General features: G+C 25.9%; 1 protein-coding gene across 1 annotated transcript in view; it reads right to left on the reverse strand.

The window, feature by feature from the left end:
- The window catches only part of LOC111623942 (putative polypeptide N-acetylgalactosaminyltransferase 10), an 87158-nt gene that overhangs the window by 58882 nt on the left and 7750 nt on the right, over nt 1–20526 (reverse strand). The window contains exon 3 of the mRNA XM_023366683.1: nt 17276–17484. Within this exon, the coding sequence (XP_023222451.1) occupies nt 17276–17461 (186 nt within the window). The 5' untranslated portion in view covers nt 17462–17484. The remainder of the gene's footprint in view (nt 1–17275; nt 17485–20526) is intronic.

Below are 20526 nucleotides of genomic sequence, written 5' to 3' on the forward strand. Positions count from 1 at the left end.
TAGCGAGTGAACAGATTAAAGCCGGTGGTTGATCGTGACTCGGATATAAAAATGGCATCTGTAGAGAGCAAGTCAGTCGCTACATTTAGCGTGATTGTTGCAAACTCCACAACATTGACAGCTGACAAATACTATCGATAATCTCCTGTTCGACGTGTAGTAACCGCGACAGATGGACTGGGCTTACTGCTTTGGTCTCACCCCGATTGGCAAGAAATAGCCCGAGGAGAACGGCACATCGACCACGTGACCTGCATACGCGTGCAGGGCCAAGATAAGTCGGTCGGATCTTGGATGAAAAGAAACAGCGAAGATGGAAGAAACTTAATCCGAATCGATGTCTACTCCCGTCATGGCCAAATATAAGATATTTGACATAACAGAAGTGTAGATGTGCTATATGGATTGCTACTAAGAAGGTTGTTTTTTGGGATATAACGGGCCTGCAGTCGGTTTTTCCACAGAATGACACGTTCGAATATATTGATAAAATGGAAACCAGCTTATGGTATGAGTTCTGTGTGGTATAGCTAAAAAAAAGCAATTACAATATCGAAATATTATCCACAACTTTAAAAAAATGTCTACTAGGTAGTCGTAATTAAAATACAATTATTTGTAAAGTCAATTTTAATTAAGAAAATTAATATTTTTATAATTGCGAGTTAGTGTGAAGATGGAATCGATGAATCGGCGACGAATTAAACGTTAGATAACAACTTAGAGGCTTCAATTAAATTTAAAAGATAAATCTTAATCTTATGTCTTTTTATTCTAATTAAGTAAAATCATAATAAATTAAACAAAAAAAGACATAAAATTTCTAGCTGTGCAAATCTATAAAAATAATAAACAATAGATTAACAGCAAAAAATTACTTCCGACAAGTACAAAACTAGGTCGGTAATTTCCATTGTTAATCGGATGTGGAACTTTTTGTTCGGAACTGGAAAAACCAACTTGTTTAATCAAAATTACCAACGTAACAATTACACAAAGTCCTATTTTCTTATCAACTAGATCCGATAAAACTGATTCTTCTTTGTGCACACTCGAATTAGTCGGAAAAGTACAATTAACAGAATTACATTGCGACTCTAAACGAAAGAAACAACATGATAATCAGCTTTCGATGCTCCGTACTTAGACTAATGCGATACATTCAAAAGTGTTAGTTGAATTGAATTTAAACTTATAATTAGCACTAGTAAGAACTACAAATATCCATTACTTTTTTTATTAACCAAAGATAAAATTTGTTTTATGAGGCTCTTTAAATTTGTATGTTTACGTGCTTCATTATGTATAATATATAGAAGCGCGTATTTAAGACAAAACAAACGGAAAATACGATTGAAAGATAAGCTATTTAGTTGTTTATTTTTGTATATCATTATAAAATAATAACCTAATATATTATTACAAACAACAAGATTTTTAGGACGTGATTCAGCTTCTAAAACCACAAAGAACTACGTGGCACAAGAAAGACATGAATTTACGATTACGTTCACTGTATATCTACATATTATTTATGCACCATATATTTATATACAGAGTATCGTATTAATATTTATATCTCTATAAAATATATATTTCCCCCCTTATTTTTTCCCTTAGAAGTGGAAGAATCATCTTCTATCGCAATCCTTTTAAAGGATACTTTTATATATGTGCCATAAAGAAAATTTTCAAGTTGAATTGTTCAATATGGTGCAGAATGACTATAAACAGAAAAAAAAGAATCACAAACCTATTTAGAAAGATAAAATGGAATTGAAGTAGCCAATAGCGAGAGAAAATATGGAGAAATTCTAAGTCTAGTTTTAGAAAAGAATACGTTTAAATGACGTATCCAGATTCTCATCTTTAGATTTTGTATCAGGAAATTTGTTCGCAGTTTGAATGGATAAAATTTAAAAGGTTTTATTGGTATCTAAATACAATGTTCGAAGTATGGAATGTAGATGGTTGGATGCTTTCGTATTGGATGCATCTTATCGAACGAAGAAAGTTTTACATTCGCAGTTTAAAAAGCAATAATATCAAAAATCATTGTCCTCGATATTATCTACTTTTGTTATAACAGAGTTCAGAGTATCAGATAATTTTACCAACAAAAATTGATAATATTCTGAATAAAATGCATACAATTTTGTCACATTAAATAAAACGTTTCGAGCTCTTTCAAAAAATAAATACACTCGATACTCTTCTTCCATTTATTATAAATAGAATGGAAGAAAATAATAACGTACCAACTGAAAATTACAGTGCAGTTGCAAGATCGAGTAACAACGTTTTCTCTAGCCGTGTAATCATTATAGTTTCATACTATTATTCACTCTACTAATTGAATAAAGTATTTACAGATAGAAAAATTTTGCTCCATTAACCGATGACATAATCATGATTAAAGTGAAAATTCCATCTTACTTATCTAAAATCGATGGAAACTTAATTGATAAAATTGTCGCAGCAAATTTTGTTTGTGTCCCCTTCGTAAACACTTCGTTAAATATCAGATGATATTTTTATACATTGGCCGTCTCGTATGTAAATAGCCAGGAAAATTAAAATTGATATTTTATGTATCGATCGCTTTCTAAATTATTATACACTCGGTATGTGCATAAGCTGTAAAATGTACTAAATATAGAAAGAGAAAAGCTTAGTATTGTGGGTCGCTAGCAGGAAGTACAACTGCGGTTCTATATCAGAGATACCACATCTGTCATGCCTGAAAGTCCCCCAACAGATGTTCCTATAGTGCACAGGATCCAACTGTTTTCTCCCGTCGCGATACTATCTAGACACTGAATGATTACAGAGAATTTCTACCCATACTTAAAATTACCTTCCATATAAAGTGCATACTCGATACATTATTATACTGTATATCGATGAAACAACTAATAAAGTAAGTATTCATACTTATTATGTAATAAGAAAATTTCAAAAATCATAAAGAAGTTAAAGCTAAGAAGAAAAAATAGTAAAAATTAGAGAAAAAAAATTTTAAAACTCTTCAAATAAGTTTCATCGCTTAGAATTTTATAAATGTATAAATAAGATATATTTTAAAAATTTCTATACTATTAATATATAAAATATTTCACAATAAATGTAATGATTTAATAGAAAATAAATCTTTAGAACCGCTGATCCAACATTCTAGTTTAAAGCATTAACGATATATTGTTACATGTTTTAAATATGTTTATGTTGACAGAATAAAGCAAATTTAACAAGAATAAAGTATATTTCTGTAAACATATTAATTCATATGAAAATCTATAATATTAAATGAATCTATAAAAACAATAGTTAAAATTAAATGTAATATTGAAAAAATTTTATTAACGCTCCAACGTTGATTACACATGAAATGAGAGCTATTGTTTACTATGTCAAAAAAAAAAAAAAAATTAAAACTTTCTCAATATTTACACGGTAAGAATAATGAAATTTTATATTTATGTCACGCCAATATATTTATTTGAATATTTTGTTTTTTGTGCCTTAAATTTAAAACTGCGAAAACCCATTAAACATCAGTTTAACGCCGTTTTACGAACTTCCTTAAATAAGGTCTTTTTTTTATGAGAACTTACCTTAAATTATATCCTATCAAATTTCTTACAAAAGCAGACTATATGTCCTTCTATTTTATGTAAAAACTTCTCCAAGATCCTCTTTTTTATACAAAGATATTTTTTTGTATATACTTCGCTTCTAGTTTTAGTTTAATATGCGCTTACATCAAGAAAGTTTTCAAATTAAAAAAATATATATTTTTAAATTGGCTTAAAGTTTTTTTTTATACGCGGTGTGTTTATGCGGAAAATAAATTTTCTTTTAGTAAACAAGCGTTTAATAAAAAGTATAATTACTGTCAAACTCAATTTTGTCTTGTCAAGCGGAATATATTTTCTAAACCAGAAGCANAATTATATTAAATTATGACACGAATTGTTGGAGCATAAATGGCATCGATAGATCTTTCTAATCTGGTGAATTTCATCTCTATGTCTTTCGTTTTAGTTGTTGTTTCAATTTTGGTAAGTGCACAGATTGATGAAAAATGAGTTTACCCAACGATTTCTATAAAATAACACCTGTTAGGAAACTAAAATTAATGATCCAAAAATATAAATGAAAATATAACTTCTGTTGTTAAAAATTCTTCAAATTGAGAAAGAAAAAATATAAAGCTTCAATTACAAACTCCATATAAATAAAGATAAAATTTTATGAAATAATTTTTATAAAAATTTATAAACGAACTAAGTCGATTTACCAAACAATGTCTAACTAAAATATATCTTCGAATCAATAGGTAAATAAAAATAAAATTATTTATATGTATTATACTGTATTCGTCAATTTGTAATGAAGGAACGTGGCGAAGAAGTGAGTAATGAGTGGTAATGTATCTACTACTGAATAATAGATTAACGTATATACTTAAGTTTTAGCCAATGTTTTAAAAATGAGTTTTCATTTTAAAGAAAGCAATTTCCACTGCATAAGAATCATGAGATCTTTTACGAGAAGATATTTTCCATTCGTTCTTTATAAATGCCCGAAACCATAGCTGATAGAAAGTCAAAGTTTGAGAAGCTCTCTCGGGCAAAGTCCACCGACGTATGCTGCATCCGAGGGTGAGAACTATCGGCTTAAATGTAGCGAGAAGTCATCGGTGTATCATAAATCACCAAAGAGGAAGATGTGGCCCATCTACATGCTAAAGCGATCGACTTGCAAGAATCTTTGCGCGCGTATGCATTTTCTTAGCTAGAAGTTGGACCATCCATTCGCAGGATTTACTACTGATGGCAAGATTTTATGACGACCATTAAAATATTTCTAACTCTAGAAATCGTCATCATTAGAGAGAATGGTAGACTGTTAAATGAGGTAACTGGGTTGTAAAACCGTTTCTTGAAAGACTCGCTTTTTTTAAAATCTATTTCTATACTCGTTAATAAACTTTTTTCGTATCTAAATTAAGGAATTTGATTCCCTTTATCTATATAATATATCCTTTCCTTTTTTTTAATAAATTAAAATCCGATACAACTCTATATTCTATCGCTTATTTACAGTATATGTAACATCGGCATCTGCTACATACAATTTAATAAAATCAGCTTGCTACGAAAGGGATAAAATTTAATTAGTAAAACTAAATAAATCCTGTATCAGTGGAAAGCCTTGGAAAAATATTTGCTTAAATTATTTATTTTTTTAAATATTTTTTTTTTAGTTCTAAGTTTAAATTAATATAAAAATCTTCAAGCTGCGCTAATGATAAACTTTTCTCATGATCCTTGAGAAGAAATTTTTTTAAAATTTAAAACGAACGAAAAAAAAAGCGTAATTGGTTTAAGAGATAAGCTCTATTTCTAAACAAATTTCTATTAAATTTAATTTAAAATTTATATAAAATTCCCAAAGAAATTTTATATCAAAATAATTTATTTTCTTATATAATTTTATGCAGAGTTTTATTTAATGGAAATTAAGTATTTCCTTAATATAATATATATAAATAAATCCATTAAAAATATTATAAAATTAATTATATTTTTTAACGATAGATGGCATTCTTTATTTAAAAACAACTTTTTAACGATCGAAACTATATTTAGAGATGATCGATCAATATTTAAATAGATTATCCGTCCTGTCCTTTAAAAAAAACAAGAAAAAAATTAATAAAAAAATGGTCACATTTGACCCGTTTTCTCTTACCGCTTTTAAAATTTGTGCGATTTGCAATTTTTTGATTTTTCTCTTTTCAATCAATTTTAACTTTCTTTCCGTCACATTATGAAATATGAATCCCTCTTCCAACAATATTAACCTACTCTAGATAAAATTCGTTTGAATTTAAACAGATTTCTGTTGAATTTGCTTACTTTCCTTTAAATATTTAATAAGTAATTTTGTTCATCTTAAATTTTATTTAATTTCCAGAAAAATATATATATATTTTTTTCCTCCTCTATTTTTCTCATACAGAAAAAAATTTCGCCTTATTCACTTCCAGTTAAAAATTATACCAATAAAATTCTTGAAGCAACAACGTTAAATAAAAAAAAAAAAATACGATATATATTTTTATTAGGGAATTTTTGCTAGTTTTCCTCTTCAAAAATTACATTTAAATATAATTTTACGTACAAAAAATTATAATGTACTGTTAATTAATGAGCCAGATTATTACATTAAATATTAAATTAACATTTAGTATTATTAAATTGACATTTCCGTTAAAAATAAAGCAGAAAAATCATTTTTCATAAAGTCTTACGTATATTATAATAAGTTCATTAAAATACAAAGAAAAAATGTTGAATGTTCTATGAGATTTATGCGCTTTTTATTGATAATTTTAATTTAAAAATTCCTCTATACAAAGATTTAATATTTTATTAATATTTACTTCGAATTTTATTAAAAATAATAACGATACTGATGATAATAATAATATCAAGTTTTCATTTATGATCATTTAAAGAGAAATTTTTTCTAAAATATTTTCAATGCGACAAACTCTAAAAAAATATACCTAAATTATTTTTTTATATAAAAACCATCTGTTTTCAAATAACTAAACGAAATTTATGTTATATTATTTATTTAAAAATTGTATTTATTTTTGCTATTTTTTAAAGTTGAAGCATATATAGTCATATTTTTTAAAGTTAAAATATGTATTTTTCTTGTGTTTGTACAGCTAGCACGGTCTTATTTTCTTCTATTTTTTTAAAGTAAAACTGTATAAATTGCCTTTAAGAAAATATACTAACTTTAATACTATATTTTTGGGATGAAAGAATATTCAAATATATCTTAAAATTCCATTATATTAAATCATAAATATTGTAAGANCGTAAGATTTATGCCAAATCTACGTCCATTAAAAATATTATAAAATTAATTATATTTTTTAACGATAGATGGCATTCTTTATTTAAAAACAACTTTTTAACGATCGAAACTATATTTAGAGATGATCGATCAATATTTAAATAGATTATCCGTCCTGTCCTTTAAAAAAAACAAGAAAAAAATTAATAAAAAAATGGTCACATTTGACCCGTTTTCTCTTACCGCTTTTAAAATTTGTGCGATTTGCAATTTTTTGATTTTTCTCTTTTCAATCAATTTTAACTTTCTTTCCGTCACATTATGAAATATGAATCCCTCTTCCAACAATATTAACCTACTCTAGATAAAATTCGTTTGAATTTAAACAGATTTCTGTTGAATTTGCTTACTTTCCTTTAAATATTTAATAAGTAATTTTGTTCATCTTAAATTTTATTTAATTTCCAGAAAAATATATATATATTTTTTTCCTCCTCTATTTTTCTCATACAGAAAAAAATTTCGCCTTATTCACTTCCAGTTAAAAATTATACCAATAAAATTCCTTGAAGCAACAACGTTAAATAAAAAAAAAAAAATACGATATATATTTTTATTAGGGAATTTTTGCTAGTTTTCCTCTTCAAAAATTACATTTAAATATAATTTTACGTACAAAAAATTATAATGTACTGTTAATTAATGAGCCAGATTATTACATTAAATATTAAATTAACATTTAGTATTATTAAATTGACATTTCCGTTAAAAATAAAGCAGAAAAATCATTTTTCATAAAGTCTTACGTATATTATAATAAGTTCATTAAAATACAAAGAAAAAATGTTGAATGTTCTATGAGATTTATGCGCTTTTTATTGATAATTTTAATTTAAAAATTCCTCTATACAAAGATTTAATATTTTATTAATATTTACTTCGAATTTTATTAAAAATAATAACGATACTGATGATAATAATAATATCAAGTTTTCATTTATGATCATTTAAAGAGAAATTTTTTCTAAAATATTTTCAATGCGACAAACTCTAAAAAAATATACCTAAATTATTTTTTTATATAAAAACCATCTGTTTTCAAATAACTAAACGAAATTTATGTTATATTATTTATTTAAAAATTGTATTTATTTTTGCTATTTTTTAAAGTTGAAGCATATATAGTCATATTTTTTAAAGTTAAAATATGTATTTTTCTTGTGTTTGTACAGCTAGCACGGTCTTATTTTCTTCTATTTTTTTAAAGTAAAACTGTATAAATTGCCTTTAAGAAAATATACTAACTTTAATACTATATTTTTGGGATGAAAGAATATTCAAATATATCTTAAAATTCCATTATATTAAATCATAAATATTGTAAGAATGTAAAATTCCATTTGAAATTCTATACAAACACTTAACTCGACTCCATATATATTCATATGTTTATAGCTTAAAGTTATTAANTTTGTATGTTTACGTGCTTCATTATGTATAATATATAGAAGCGCGTATTTAAGACAAAACAAACGGAAAATACGATTGAAAGATAAGCTATTTAGTTGTTTATTTTTGTATATCATTATAAAATAATAACCTAATATATTATTACAAACAACAAGATTTTTAGGACGTGATTCAGCTTCTAAAACCACAAAGAACTACGTGGCACAAGAAAAACATGAATTTACGATTACGTTCACTGTATATCTACATATTATTTATGCACCATATATTTATATACAGAGTATCGTATTAATATTTATATCTCTATAAAATATATATTTCCCCCCTTATTTTTTCCCTTAGAAGTGGAAGAATCATCTTCTATCGCAATCCTTTTAAAGGATACTTTTATATATGTGCCATAAAGAAAATTTTCAAGTTGAATTGTTCAATATGGTGCAGAATGACTATAAACAGAAAAAAAAGAATCACAAACCTATTTAGAAAGATAAAATGGAATTGAAGTAGCCAATAGCGAGAGAAAATATGGAGAAATTCTAAGTCTAGTTTTAGAAAAGAATACGTTTAAATGACGTATCCAGATTCTCATCTTTAGATTTTGTATCAGGAAATTTGTTCGCAGTTTGAATGGATAAAATTTAAAAGGTTTTATTGGTATCTAAATACAATGTTCGAAGTATAGAATGTAGATGGTTGGATGCTTTCGTATTGGATGCATCTTATCGAACGAAGAAAGTTTTACATTCGCAGTTTAAAAAGCAATAATATCAAAAATCATTGTCCTCGATATTATCTACTTTTGTTATAACAGAGTTCAGAGTATCAGATAATTTTACCAACAAAAATTGATAATATTCTGAATAAAATGCATACAATTTTGTCACATTAAATAAAACGTTTCGAGCTCTTTCAAAAAATAAATACACTCGATACTCTTCTTCCATTTATTATAAATAGAATGGAAGAAAATAATAACGTACCAACTGAAAATTACAGTGCAGTTGCAAGATCGAGTAACAACGTTTTCTCTAGCCGTGTAATCATTATAGTTTCATACTATTATTCACTCTACTAATTGAATAAAGTATTTACAGATAGAAAAATTTTGCTCCATTAACCGATGACATAATCATGATTAAAGTGAAAATTCCATCTTACTTATCTAAAATCGATGGAAACTTAATTGATAAAATTGTCGCAGCAAATTTTGTTTGTGTCCCCTTCGTAAACACTTCGTTAAATATCAGATGATATTTTTATACATTGGCCGTCTCGTATGTAAATAGCCAGGAAAATTAAAATTGATATTTTATGTATCGATCGCTTTCTAAATTATTATACACTCGGTATGTGCATAAGCTGTAAAATGTACTAAATATAGAAAGAGAAAAGCTTAGTATTGTGGGTCGCTAGCAGGAAGTACAACTGCGGTTCTATATCAGAGATACCACATCTGTCATGCCTGAAAGTCCCCCAACAGATGTTCCTATAGTGCACAGGATCCAACTGTTTTCTCCCGTCGCGATACTATCTAGACACTGAATGATTACAGAGAATTTCTACCCATACTTAAAATTACCTTCCATATAAAGTGCATACTCGATACATTATTATACTGTATATCGATGAAACAACTAATAAAGTAAGTATTCATACTTATTATGTAATAAGAAAATTTCAAAAATCATAAAGAAGTTAAAGCTAAGAAGAAAAAATAGTAAAAATTAGAGAAAAAAAATTTTAAAACTCTTCAAATAAGTTTCATCGCTTAGAATTTTATAAATGTATAAATAAGATATATTTTAAAAATTTCTATACTATTAATATATAAAATATTTCACAATAAATGTAATGATTTAATAGAAAATAAATCTTTAGAACCGCTGATCCAACATTCTAGTTTAAAGCATTAACGATATATTGTTACATGTTTTAAATATGTTTATGTTGACAGAATAAAGCAAATTTAACAAGAATAAAGTATATTTCTGTAAACATATTAATTCATATGAAAATCTATAATATTAAATGAATCTATAAAAACAATAGTTAAAATTAAATGTAATATTGAAAAAATTTTATTAACGCTCCAACGTTGATTACACATGAAATGAGAGCTATTGTTTACTATGTCAAAAAAAAAAAAAAAATTAAAACTTTCTCAATATTTACACGGTAAGAATAATGAAATTTTATATTTATGTCACGCCAATATATTTATTTGAATATTTTGTTTTTTGTGCCTTAAATTTAAAACTGCGAAAACCCATTAAACATCAGTTTAACGCCGTTTTACGAACTTCCTTAAATAAGGTCTTTTTTTTATGAGAACTTACCTTAAATTATATCCTATCAAATTTCTTACAAAAGCAGACTATATGTCCTTCTATTTTATGTAAAAACTTCTCCAAGATCCTCTTTTTTATACAAAGATATTTTTTTGTATATACTTCGCTTCTAGTTTTAGTTTAATATGCGCTTACATCAAGAAAGTTTTCAAATTAAAAAAATATATATTTTTAAAATTTTTAATATAAACTGTAAAGTTTAAAAATTAACAAAGTATATATTAACGTTTTTTTATTAAAAAATAAAGTAAACGAGCATTTTTTTTCAATGTAATGTAAATGTTTGCTTAACAAAAATACTTTATATCGATTCTTGTGATTGCTACACGACTACATTTTTAACTAGCAAAATAGTAAGATATATGATGTTATATAAATAATTAGAAAGAAATTATCATATTGACAGAGAAAAATTGAACAAAACTTACTTAATAATACATTTTTTTAAATTGTTACAGCATTAAATCGTTCCTTCGTGACTAATGTAACTATATTAATAGCTTCGAGTGAATAGTTTAATTTACACTTCAGAGTAGTAATCATCATAAAATGCTTCGCAGAAAAGCTTTGTTCTGAAACCTAATATTAAACTAATAGAAGACATTTAGTTAATCTGTTTTTGAGTAGTCTACGTTTAAAAATGGAATGTCCAGATCAATTTTTGCCTTTACAGAGTAGGTTATTAGCAAAATTACATGAAATAGGTTAATAGAAGATTCGGAACTTAAAACGTTGACTTAAAAAAGTTATTTTCAACGTGTCACCTTCAGTTTACTACCAACAAATTAACAATTTGTTGATTTATTCCTAGGAAGGATTCAAACGTTAGTTTAATTTAATGGAATCCAAATAAATTACATAATATAAATTTTAATATTTAGTAATCTAAACAAGCACAAATTACTTATTGATATAATTAAACTAGGATGTAATTATGTCTGATGTGTTAATTGATACCGGACAGTAATCACTTTTGTATGCTTTGCAATAAGGTGTTAAACAGAGTCGAAATTCGAATCTTATGCCGTCATAATTATGTTAAATAGTTTATATGTAGATAACTAACTGAACGATTTACTTAAAGTTTTAATTGTATACAACTTTCTATTAGTTCTGCATTCTGCATTTACGGGTACGTTGCACCTAATTCGAATTCTGTCCTGTTACGTAAACCTAACATCCGAATAACCTGGTTGTAGAATAAACCTATTATAGATTGGGAACGATAAAAAAAGCTCTTTTAAAAAAAACGTGATTATTTTTTATGCTACGAACGAATTGCAGGTAAGACAGAAAGATAAATTATTTGCATTTGTGATCAAAAATGAGATATATGTTAACATACGAGACATTTTTGACGTTATCCCGGTGCGAGTGATGTTTTATCAATTCACATTCCGTACGTAATTCATACTTATTTTTAAATATAAACTACTCCTGCAACTTCATCGTTTTCCTGTTTGTCTAGCAGGAAAATAGCTGCATAAAAATAAATTCTATCATTAAGTTCACTGGTTTAAATCTTTATTAAATTAAATCGATATTGTGAAGTATAAATTTAGACTTAATGAATTTTGGTAAAGAAATCATTACTTTTTTTCTATTATATTTATTATTATAAAATAAATAAATAATCGTTTTTAACTTTATCTAGAAAATTTAATATACTATTTTGTTTATAATTCACTTTCAAAATGTCATATAATATCCATATGTTTCTGCAAATGAAATTTATACATGTACAGGACGATCTTTCCCATAAATCAAATAGTGGATTTCTACGTTACCAAGAAAATAATTTAATCTAAGTTTTATTTGATAAATCAAATCCGACTTGATATCAAAATAAAAAATTTAATTTTAAAATCTAATCAAAATCTTTATATTCATTTCTCTGATAACGTTGCTATAAATAATAAAATTTATATGTTAAATGGCACAGATTACGTTTTCATATGTTAATAAATGTTCTAGGTAACGATTTTTTTCCGAAAATAGTTAAAATCACAGTTTATTACATTAATCTTGAAACGTTATTTTGATAATTTATTCGTTCCTCAGTCAAAATAATCACATTTCGAACAGGTATACTTGAACATATATAACTCCAAGATGAAAATTGATTGCGTACAGGGAATTGAAGTTTTAAGATATCATTTCTTTAAAATAAATCGATATTAATGTTGTCGAGTAAAATTTTATCAGAAATTTTACTAAATACCGAACGCTCTCAGACTAAGAAATCTCTGTAGAATACACCCGTATTGGGATCGTAAATATTATTATATCTGATGTTGCTTCTTTAACAGTTAGATATTATAAAGATAACATAAAATTAATCAACTGAAAACAAGTAGAGGAGAAAATCAAATTTTATCTTATTTTTATTAAATTGATATTTAATAAACAGTTTATTTTTAGATTCAAACTATTTTATTATCATCAAACCGTGTTAGAAATATAAATTAAACGTAACATTTTTTTATATTGTGATTTTTAATAATTTAATCTAAAATTTTCAAAAAAGAAAATGTATTAATTCAGTTTCTGAAACTGCTAAAGTTAAATCCAAAGGGTACTGTAGCACCACGTATACTTCCTTCCATATCAAAAGCAATCAATTTTAGCGAAGTTGATACTTTTTCCATTCTCTCTTCTGGGATCAAACCAAATAATAATGTATAAGAATAAATAATACCTATATAAACTAACTGCACCCTCTTCGCAAAATCCCAGATATCCATTTATTTAAATCATCAATTGTAACGTAGTTCTATACTTTTAGAGCTTTGTTCCACTTGTTTATTTATGTTAATTCTATAAGAAACTGATAAATTATTATTCTATTCTATTCTTATTCTGAATATTTTATGAAAACTTATTAAAAATTACTATTCACCTCAACATTATACAAATTAATTCTATCCTAATCAAAGGTAGAATAGAATTTTATAAATAAATAAATTATTTAATTAATAATTAATTTTTAAACATATTTATAATAAGGATTCCAAGCAGATTTCTTATTTCTGCTTGTAAAATAAAAATTTTCTTATAATCAAAATCAATAATTAATCACAGCAATGAATAATTCTGTTTGCCAATGCGATATTCTTCGTTGATGTGTTTTAAACAAATTTTTTTTTCGAATCGAGTCATTTGTTTCATTTGAAAATCGTGATTTCATCGGTTTCTTTCAATTTTCTACTAGTAATGGGGGAATAAATTTACATATTTAAAGCATTTTCGTGTTTAGTTATGCGAAATCTGTTTTAGCAAAAAATTAGAAAAATAAATTTAATCAATAAAAATATATAACGAGAAACACAATTAAATAACTCAAATAACTCGATTATTACTTTTCAAAATAATTAAAATTTTGTGTTTTAGAAAACTAATACATAAAAATATTTTTCTTTAACAAAAAAAAAAAAAAAAAAAAAATAAGTAATCTCACTTGATTTATTTGAACAAAAATCCGTTGAGAGTAAAGTAAAAGAAAAAAAATTGCAATAAATTATGATACAACATAACATGTATGCAATAAATATACTTATTGGTGTTAAGGAAATAAAATTTGATTCGGCTTATAAATTATTGGGTTGCAATTTGAAAAACTTGTAAACTTATAAATTCCCACTGTCGTCCGTCTGTTTGTCTGTCTTTCCTTAATCTCAAGAACAGAATTACATAAATGCAAGATGCGAACCTATATGGAAAGGTAATGGGAAGGAAATACCGATTAACCATACAGGAATTTCCAATACAGACCAGAAGTCACATTATTTTAATTCAAATATTTTCCCCCTGAAAGTAATTAGTTAGATGACCGGTGAGACTTTATTCTAACAGGAAAAGTATGATGTACTGTACAGAGGCAAGACACTACTAATTTGAAATAGAGAGCATATATTTTAAATTAAATAAATTAGAAATATAATTAAAAATTACAGCCTAACATTTTGATGATGTTACAATAAACATTTGCTTGTTTTAAAATATTTTGTATATTTTAAACAATTATTTATTAGCAATGCAAAAATTTTCGAACGTTTATATTGTAAATATTTTTATGAATTTACATATAGAAACAAAATAAAATGTTTACTGAAAGTAGAAAAGCTTGGCAAGTGAAAACTTATCCTTTATTTATTATAAATAAACAAAATATCAGAATAGATTTTTATAGAATATTATCATCATTTATAATTTATATATAAAGATGTGGTAGTATTATTTTTATTTTAATCCTCGATTCAAAAAATTAGATTTTTTAATGCATTTTTTAATAATCATTTTAAAAAAGTCTTGTTTACTCAATCGATCTTTTCGAAATTTTAGTAAAAAATAAATGAATAAATAATTCTTCAAACATTAACAATTTCTGAATTAATTTCATAGAAGAAAAGAAAAGGAAACGAAAAGTTTAATTTATGGTGTAATTCGTGACGTATGTCATTACGTGATTTTCATAGCAAAATAGCTTAGGAACCTTGAGGAACCAGAGCAAATCAAAGAAAGTGAAAGGTATGAATGTCAGCTGTTGATACAACTCTTCAAAACCTCACTTAATGATTATTTTTCCGCTTATAAAAATGAGTATATATGACTATAAAATATTCAAAGTAATTAATATAATTACCGTATTAATTTAAAAGTCTAGCTCTATTCAAGTTTTATTTTGAATAATTAACAATAATTAATAGTAATGAATATATTCGCTTATTTTTGTAATTATTGTATACATTTTTAATTATGCTACGATGCAAATTGGCTGTTTAATGATTTCAGTGTATAATATTTGTATAAAACATTTTTAATTTATTATTTTTAAGGTATTTTGTATTAAAAACTAAATAAAATTTTTTTAATTATTAAAAATATTACTACAAATAAAAATGCTCATCTTGCAAAATTTTATTTGAAAAAAGAAATTAAAACGTTTCATAAGTAGAGAGAAAAATACTGTAACAAAAACAGCTGACTATGATTTTTAACTATGAAAAAAGAAGAAAAAAACACTCAGTTTTTCACCTTATGCACATTAAATTCTTTTTTTAAAAAAATAGTGAAATTTTTATGTGAAGAAAAACTTTTCCCGGGGGATAATTTTTTTTTCATAAAGAGAAGAGAATATTTTTTAAAACAAATACTTTCATACAATTTAATTTATTAGAAAATGTGTTAAATGCTATTTTTGATATAAATTTTTCAATTTGTATTTAAACTAAAGTATTTTTTTTTTCGTATAATAACAATTACAANATTACTATAAAATAAATATATATATATATATATATATATATATAATAAATCAGATAATTATAGTGATAAAACAGGAAGGAATTGAGAAATGCGGGTCAAAGTAGAAGAGAAAATATTGATCATGTAAAAGTTACTGGAGTAATTTACGTAAAATAGTTCATTACAAACGCACGAACGAAATTACTTGTTTGAGATAATTACGCGATATCGTTCAGTTACTAATAGATAATGATGCATCTCCCTTTAATCGAATAATACTAATATCAATAAACTTTAAGCAAATTTCATATTCCGAAATTCTTAACATCGGATTATGAGATTGTAGACGAAGATAATTAATGCTAAGAGGTGGCTTCAATCGACCATATCAGATTATTGCAAAGGGTGACAGATTAGCAACAACAACAGTTGGACAGGTGTTCTTAAAATACGGTTTATAATATCGATTTTGTTTTCCCAGTAAGCTGTTAAATTAATATCACGCATCTTACTAACGACTACTGATCAAAGTAACATCATATATATATATATATTTCCCCCTATTTTTAGTTCATTCCAGTCATTCCGAACATTTACAAGACAGTTCTTTCTTGTAAAAGTTTTGATTTTGTTTCATCATCATCTTGCTTTCCTGCGCTATTTCAGTCTCCCGAGGTTCTTTTGATAATAATTCCGATACATTTCATGACTTGTATTCTGCTCACACGTCTCGTACATCTTTACTTAATTTTCTTACGTTATGACTTACAACCTTCATCCGTAAATTTTTCTTTAGCTTTTATACGAAGATAAGATTCTACAGGCGATGAAAAATTTACATTGCATAAAAAGTTTTTAAATGATTTTTTTATATTAACACTGAAAAAAAAACTGTACACGACACTAAGGATGCTATATTAAATGATGCCAATGGGAAAAGAAATGGTTTAAAAAACTGTGAAGACGTTTTTATGACAGCGAAATCCTTGTTCTTTTCTTTTTCGTCGTCATCTCTTAAGCAGTAGTTTATTAAAAATCGCTGCAGCGCAGAAAACACTAATCCTTCTTTAGAAATATGTCTGAAGCTTCGCCCAACTTAACAAAAACCAATTCGCAATTAAAATTTTTTTTTTCTATCTTGACATCTTATGGCTTTCAAGATATTTTCCTATTACAACTGAACACTGATTACATTAAAAGTTGTCACATGTATTTTTTTTCCTCCTCAATTTTTTCCAATATGTAAAGTTTTTCAATTTAATTTTTAACAGATTATTCTTATATTTCCTAACATAATTTAACAGCATAAAAATAAAAATTTTTAAAACACTCACCCTTTCTCTTCTTAGAGTCTCGGGTGCCCTAGGCATCCCCAATCCACCACCAATATTACCCCAATCGATATCGGGATCTTGAAGAGGATGCGATGCAAGCATTAACCTCATCATTACTAATCCTCCAAGCATTAGTCCGGCATACAAAGTCAATTTTAAAAGTCTTCTTGAATTTTTTCGAATCATATTAGAGGCCAGCGAGATACGACCTGAAATTAAATATTTTAAAGTAAAACTGAAACATGAATAATTTAATTTTACGTATATAAATAAATGGTATATATTACACATATAAGCCTATATATATATATATTAATTCATCTATAGATGAGCATCAAATTGTTCTATCTCCAGAGATCAATATAGTAATTCATAAAACATCAGCTATATACAAAGTTTTCCCAAAAGGAAAATATAAAAACAGTGTTAGGAGCACATGTTGTCTATAGTTCTGCCGTTTTCTTCACCATCGGAATCGAATCTATTGTCCCCGAAGGCATGGCAGACATTGCCAAGGCATTGTAGAAGTAATTACAGTCTTAGACAAGAAAACAGACTCGTTTTTCAATGTCTAACTTCCACTGTCCTCGGAGAGGTGTAAGAGAATTAAATTCCTTCCACTACTACTCTACTACTAGCCGAAGTGGTGAATTACAACCGATTTTTTAGTCCCTTGATCCATTAGTGGAATTGTTACAAGTTTTTGGTTTATGTGTTAGAGCATGAAATGTAAATACGCAACGATTCAGACAGAGTAATTATTTTAATTTAGCTTATATTTATATCAGCCTTAGACGTACACTTCTACTCTTTAAAACATAAAAATAGTTTCCGAACTAATGCAAGTGGCTGATCGGAAATGTGGCCAAAGAGGAAATTTAAGATTGAATAAAACGGATGCGGTACTCTTATCGAAAGTGCTAGTTATGGCTCCTAGTACATAAAAGTATTTGACTGTTCAGCTTTTGTCCCAAACAATAGAAATCCTATGGAGAAGAGGATGAGTAATTGCATCTTTTTAAAGAGGAGGAATACACCTCCTAGATGATTTTCTCTTTCCTTTAACTTTTGATTAAATGCTGTGAACAATTTAAAACACTTCAATATCAGAACCGATTCCAAAAGAATTAAAGTATTTTTCGAAAATAAAAACTTTTCCGGGATTTTTATTACTTATTAATGAAAACAAAAATGTAATAATATATAATCGTTAAATACAGGATTCTGTTTCTAAGGAAAAGAAAGTTTAATTCTACTGTAATATTAATTCAATGCACACGATACAGTTTTTTTTTTCAATTAAAACAAGATGCAATTTTACAAAAGTTTATTTAATTTTATTATTATTTTTCAGATTAAATTAAATTTTCTGATTTTAGATACAGAAAACAAAGCTTTTATACATTTTAGTTTCCATAAAACGATTATAAAAAGTTTTACGAAAACATTTTAGTTAATATTTTAATAAAATAAACTATAAAAATATATTTTTATAAATACTAATTTACATATTTTTTTAAAATATAAGCACGCATTTATATATTATTAAAAAGTTAAAAATTATAATTGAATATCTATTTAGAATAAAATCAAAATTTGAAATTAAAAAAAAAAAAATTGATTTATAGTCAGGTTTTTATAAAATTCAGTTTATTATATTCATATTTAAGTTCACATCCGCATATTTTTTCGATTCTAACTGATGATATTCTTAATAAATTACAGTATAAGTAAGAATAACTTTATTATTATTAAAATTTATTTGCAAATATTAATGAGATGATGTGTATTTTTAAAACCAGAGTAAAATCAAAATTAAAATACAAAAAGAAGAAGAAAAATTCGAGAATATCTAAAGTAAATTTAGTAAAAATGAGTAAAAACTTCTCGAATAATTTTTTTTATTTTTTAATGATTTATTAAAAAATATTTTTATAAAGATGTTAGCCTTTTTAATAAAATATTCTTATTATAAATCTACAAAATATAAGAGCATTCAGATCATTTTTAACGAGTAAAGAAGTGCTCTTTATAAGTATGAATTGTTTCTTAGGGATTTCTAAGCAATTTAGTATTTCTGTTTTAAAAAAGTTTCAAGTTTCCAAGCAAAAAAAAAAAATACCGAGAAGAAAAATGAATTTATGAACAATTGAGATTTGTTCAGCATTTCCTGATTTATAATCTTAAAAAAAAATTGTCAGAATACTCGAAATCAAGTCTAAGAATAAGCGCCGATTCTCGAAAGAATATAAAATACAATAGATGCAACTCTGCAGTCGCTTCAGCTGAAACAATCCAAAAGGATTAATTGACAACGCTTCAGCGAGAATTCCCATTTAAAGAACTGCTGATACAGTACATTCGGTACAAATTACAGCATTACAATAAACAAAAAGTGTTGTTAGCAACACTAAATTTAATATGAAGGCGAAAGCTTAACGACACAAAATCTTATATATGTAAATTACTCTCTCAGCGGGTGTAAAATGAATATTTTTGTACTTTATGTAATCAAATCTTAAGACTTTTTTTTAATTATAAAGAATATTGTTTAATTTATTTTGATAGAATTTACTGTAAAATTATTATAATTGAACATTGTTTAGTATCATAATTTGTAGGGGGAAAAAATAAATTATTTGCATAACTTTAGTAGGAGTGCTCGAAGGGAAATGCTTTAAATTCGATACTCGACGTAATAAAGATCGTCATTTATAACAAAAAAAAAAAAAAATTCATTTACATTCTTACCCTTAAATAAAAATGAATGCATTAATTGAGAAAATTGTCTCTCTCATCAAGATACCACGTTTAATAATGCCTAACTTTAAACAGATTAGCTCTATATGTTGACTTTAATTGCAAGATTCTAACTTGGTTTTCTTCTTTTCTTTTCAACTTAATATATGACGTATATTTTTCTTTGTCTCGAATTTCGTGCTCTCTTCTCCGCTTTCGAGTCGAACATATCGTGCTTCTGTCTCATTTTGCTAAAGTATGTGCTCATCCTTTCTTTCATTTCTGAACTACAACCAACTACCATCGCTCTGTTTTCCTTTATCTCAAACATTCTTTACCACTTCTGGAATTTAAAGTTTGATAAGAAATTTCACTAATCGCTTTCTGGCATTTTATTTATTACTTCTGATTTTATAATTTGTTTGTATTCTTGATATATTCGTTCTTTGTATAGACATACATTACAGTATGTATCTTACTTATTTCGTGTATTCGTTATATTGCTTCCAAGC

The sequence above is a fragment of the Centruroides sculpturatus genome, unplaced genomic scaffold, assembly GCF_000671375.1.
Source record: "Centruroides sculpturatus isolate CEXI.00-Female unplaced genomic scaffold, Cexi_2.0 scaffold455, whole genome shotgun sequence".
NCBI classification, from domain to species: Eukaryota; Metazoa; Arthropoda; class Arachnida; order Scorpiones; family Buthidae; genus Centruroides; species Centruroides sculpturatus.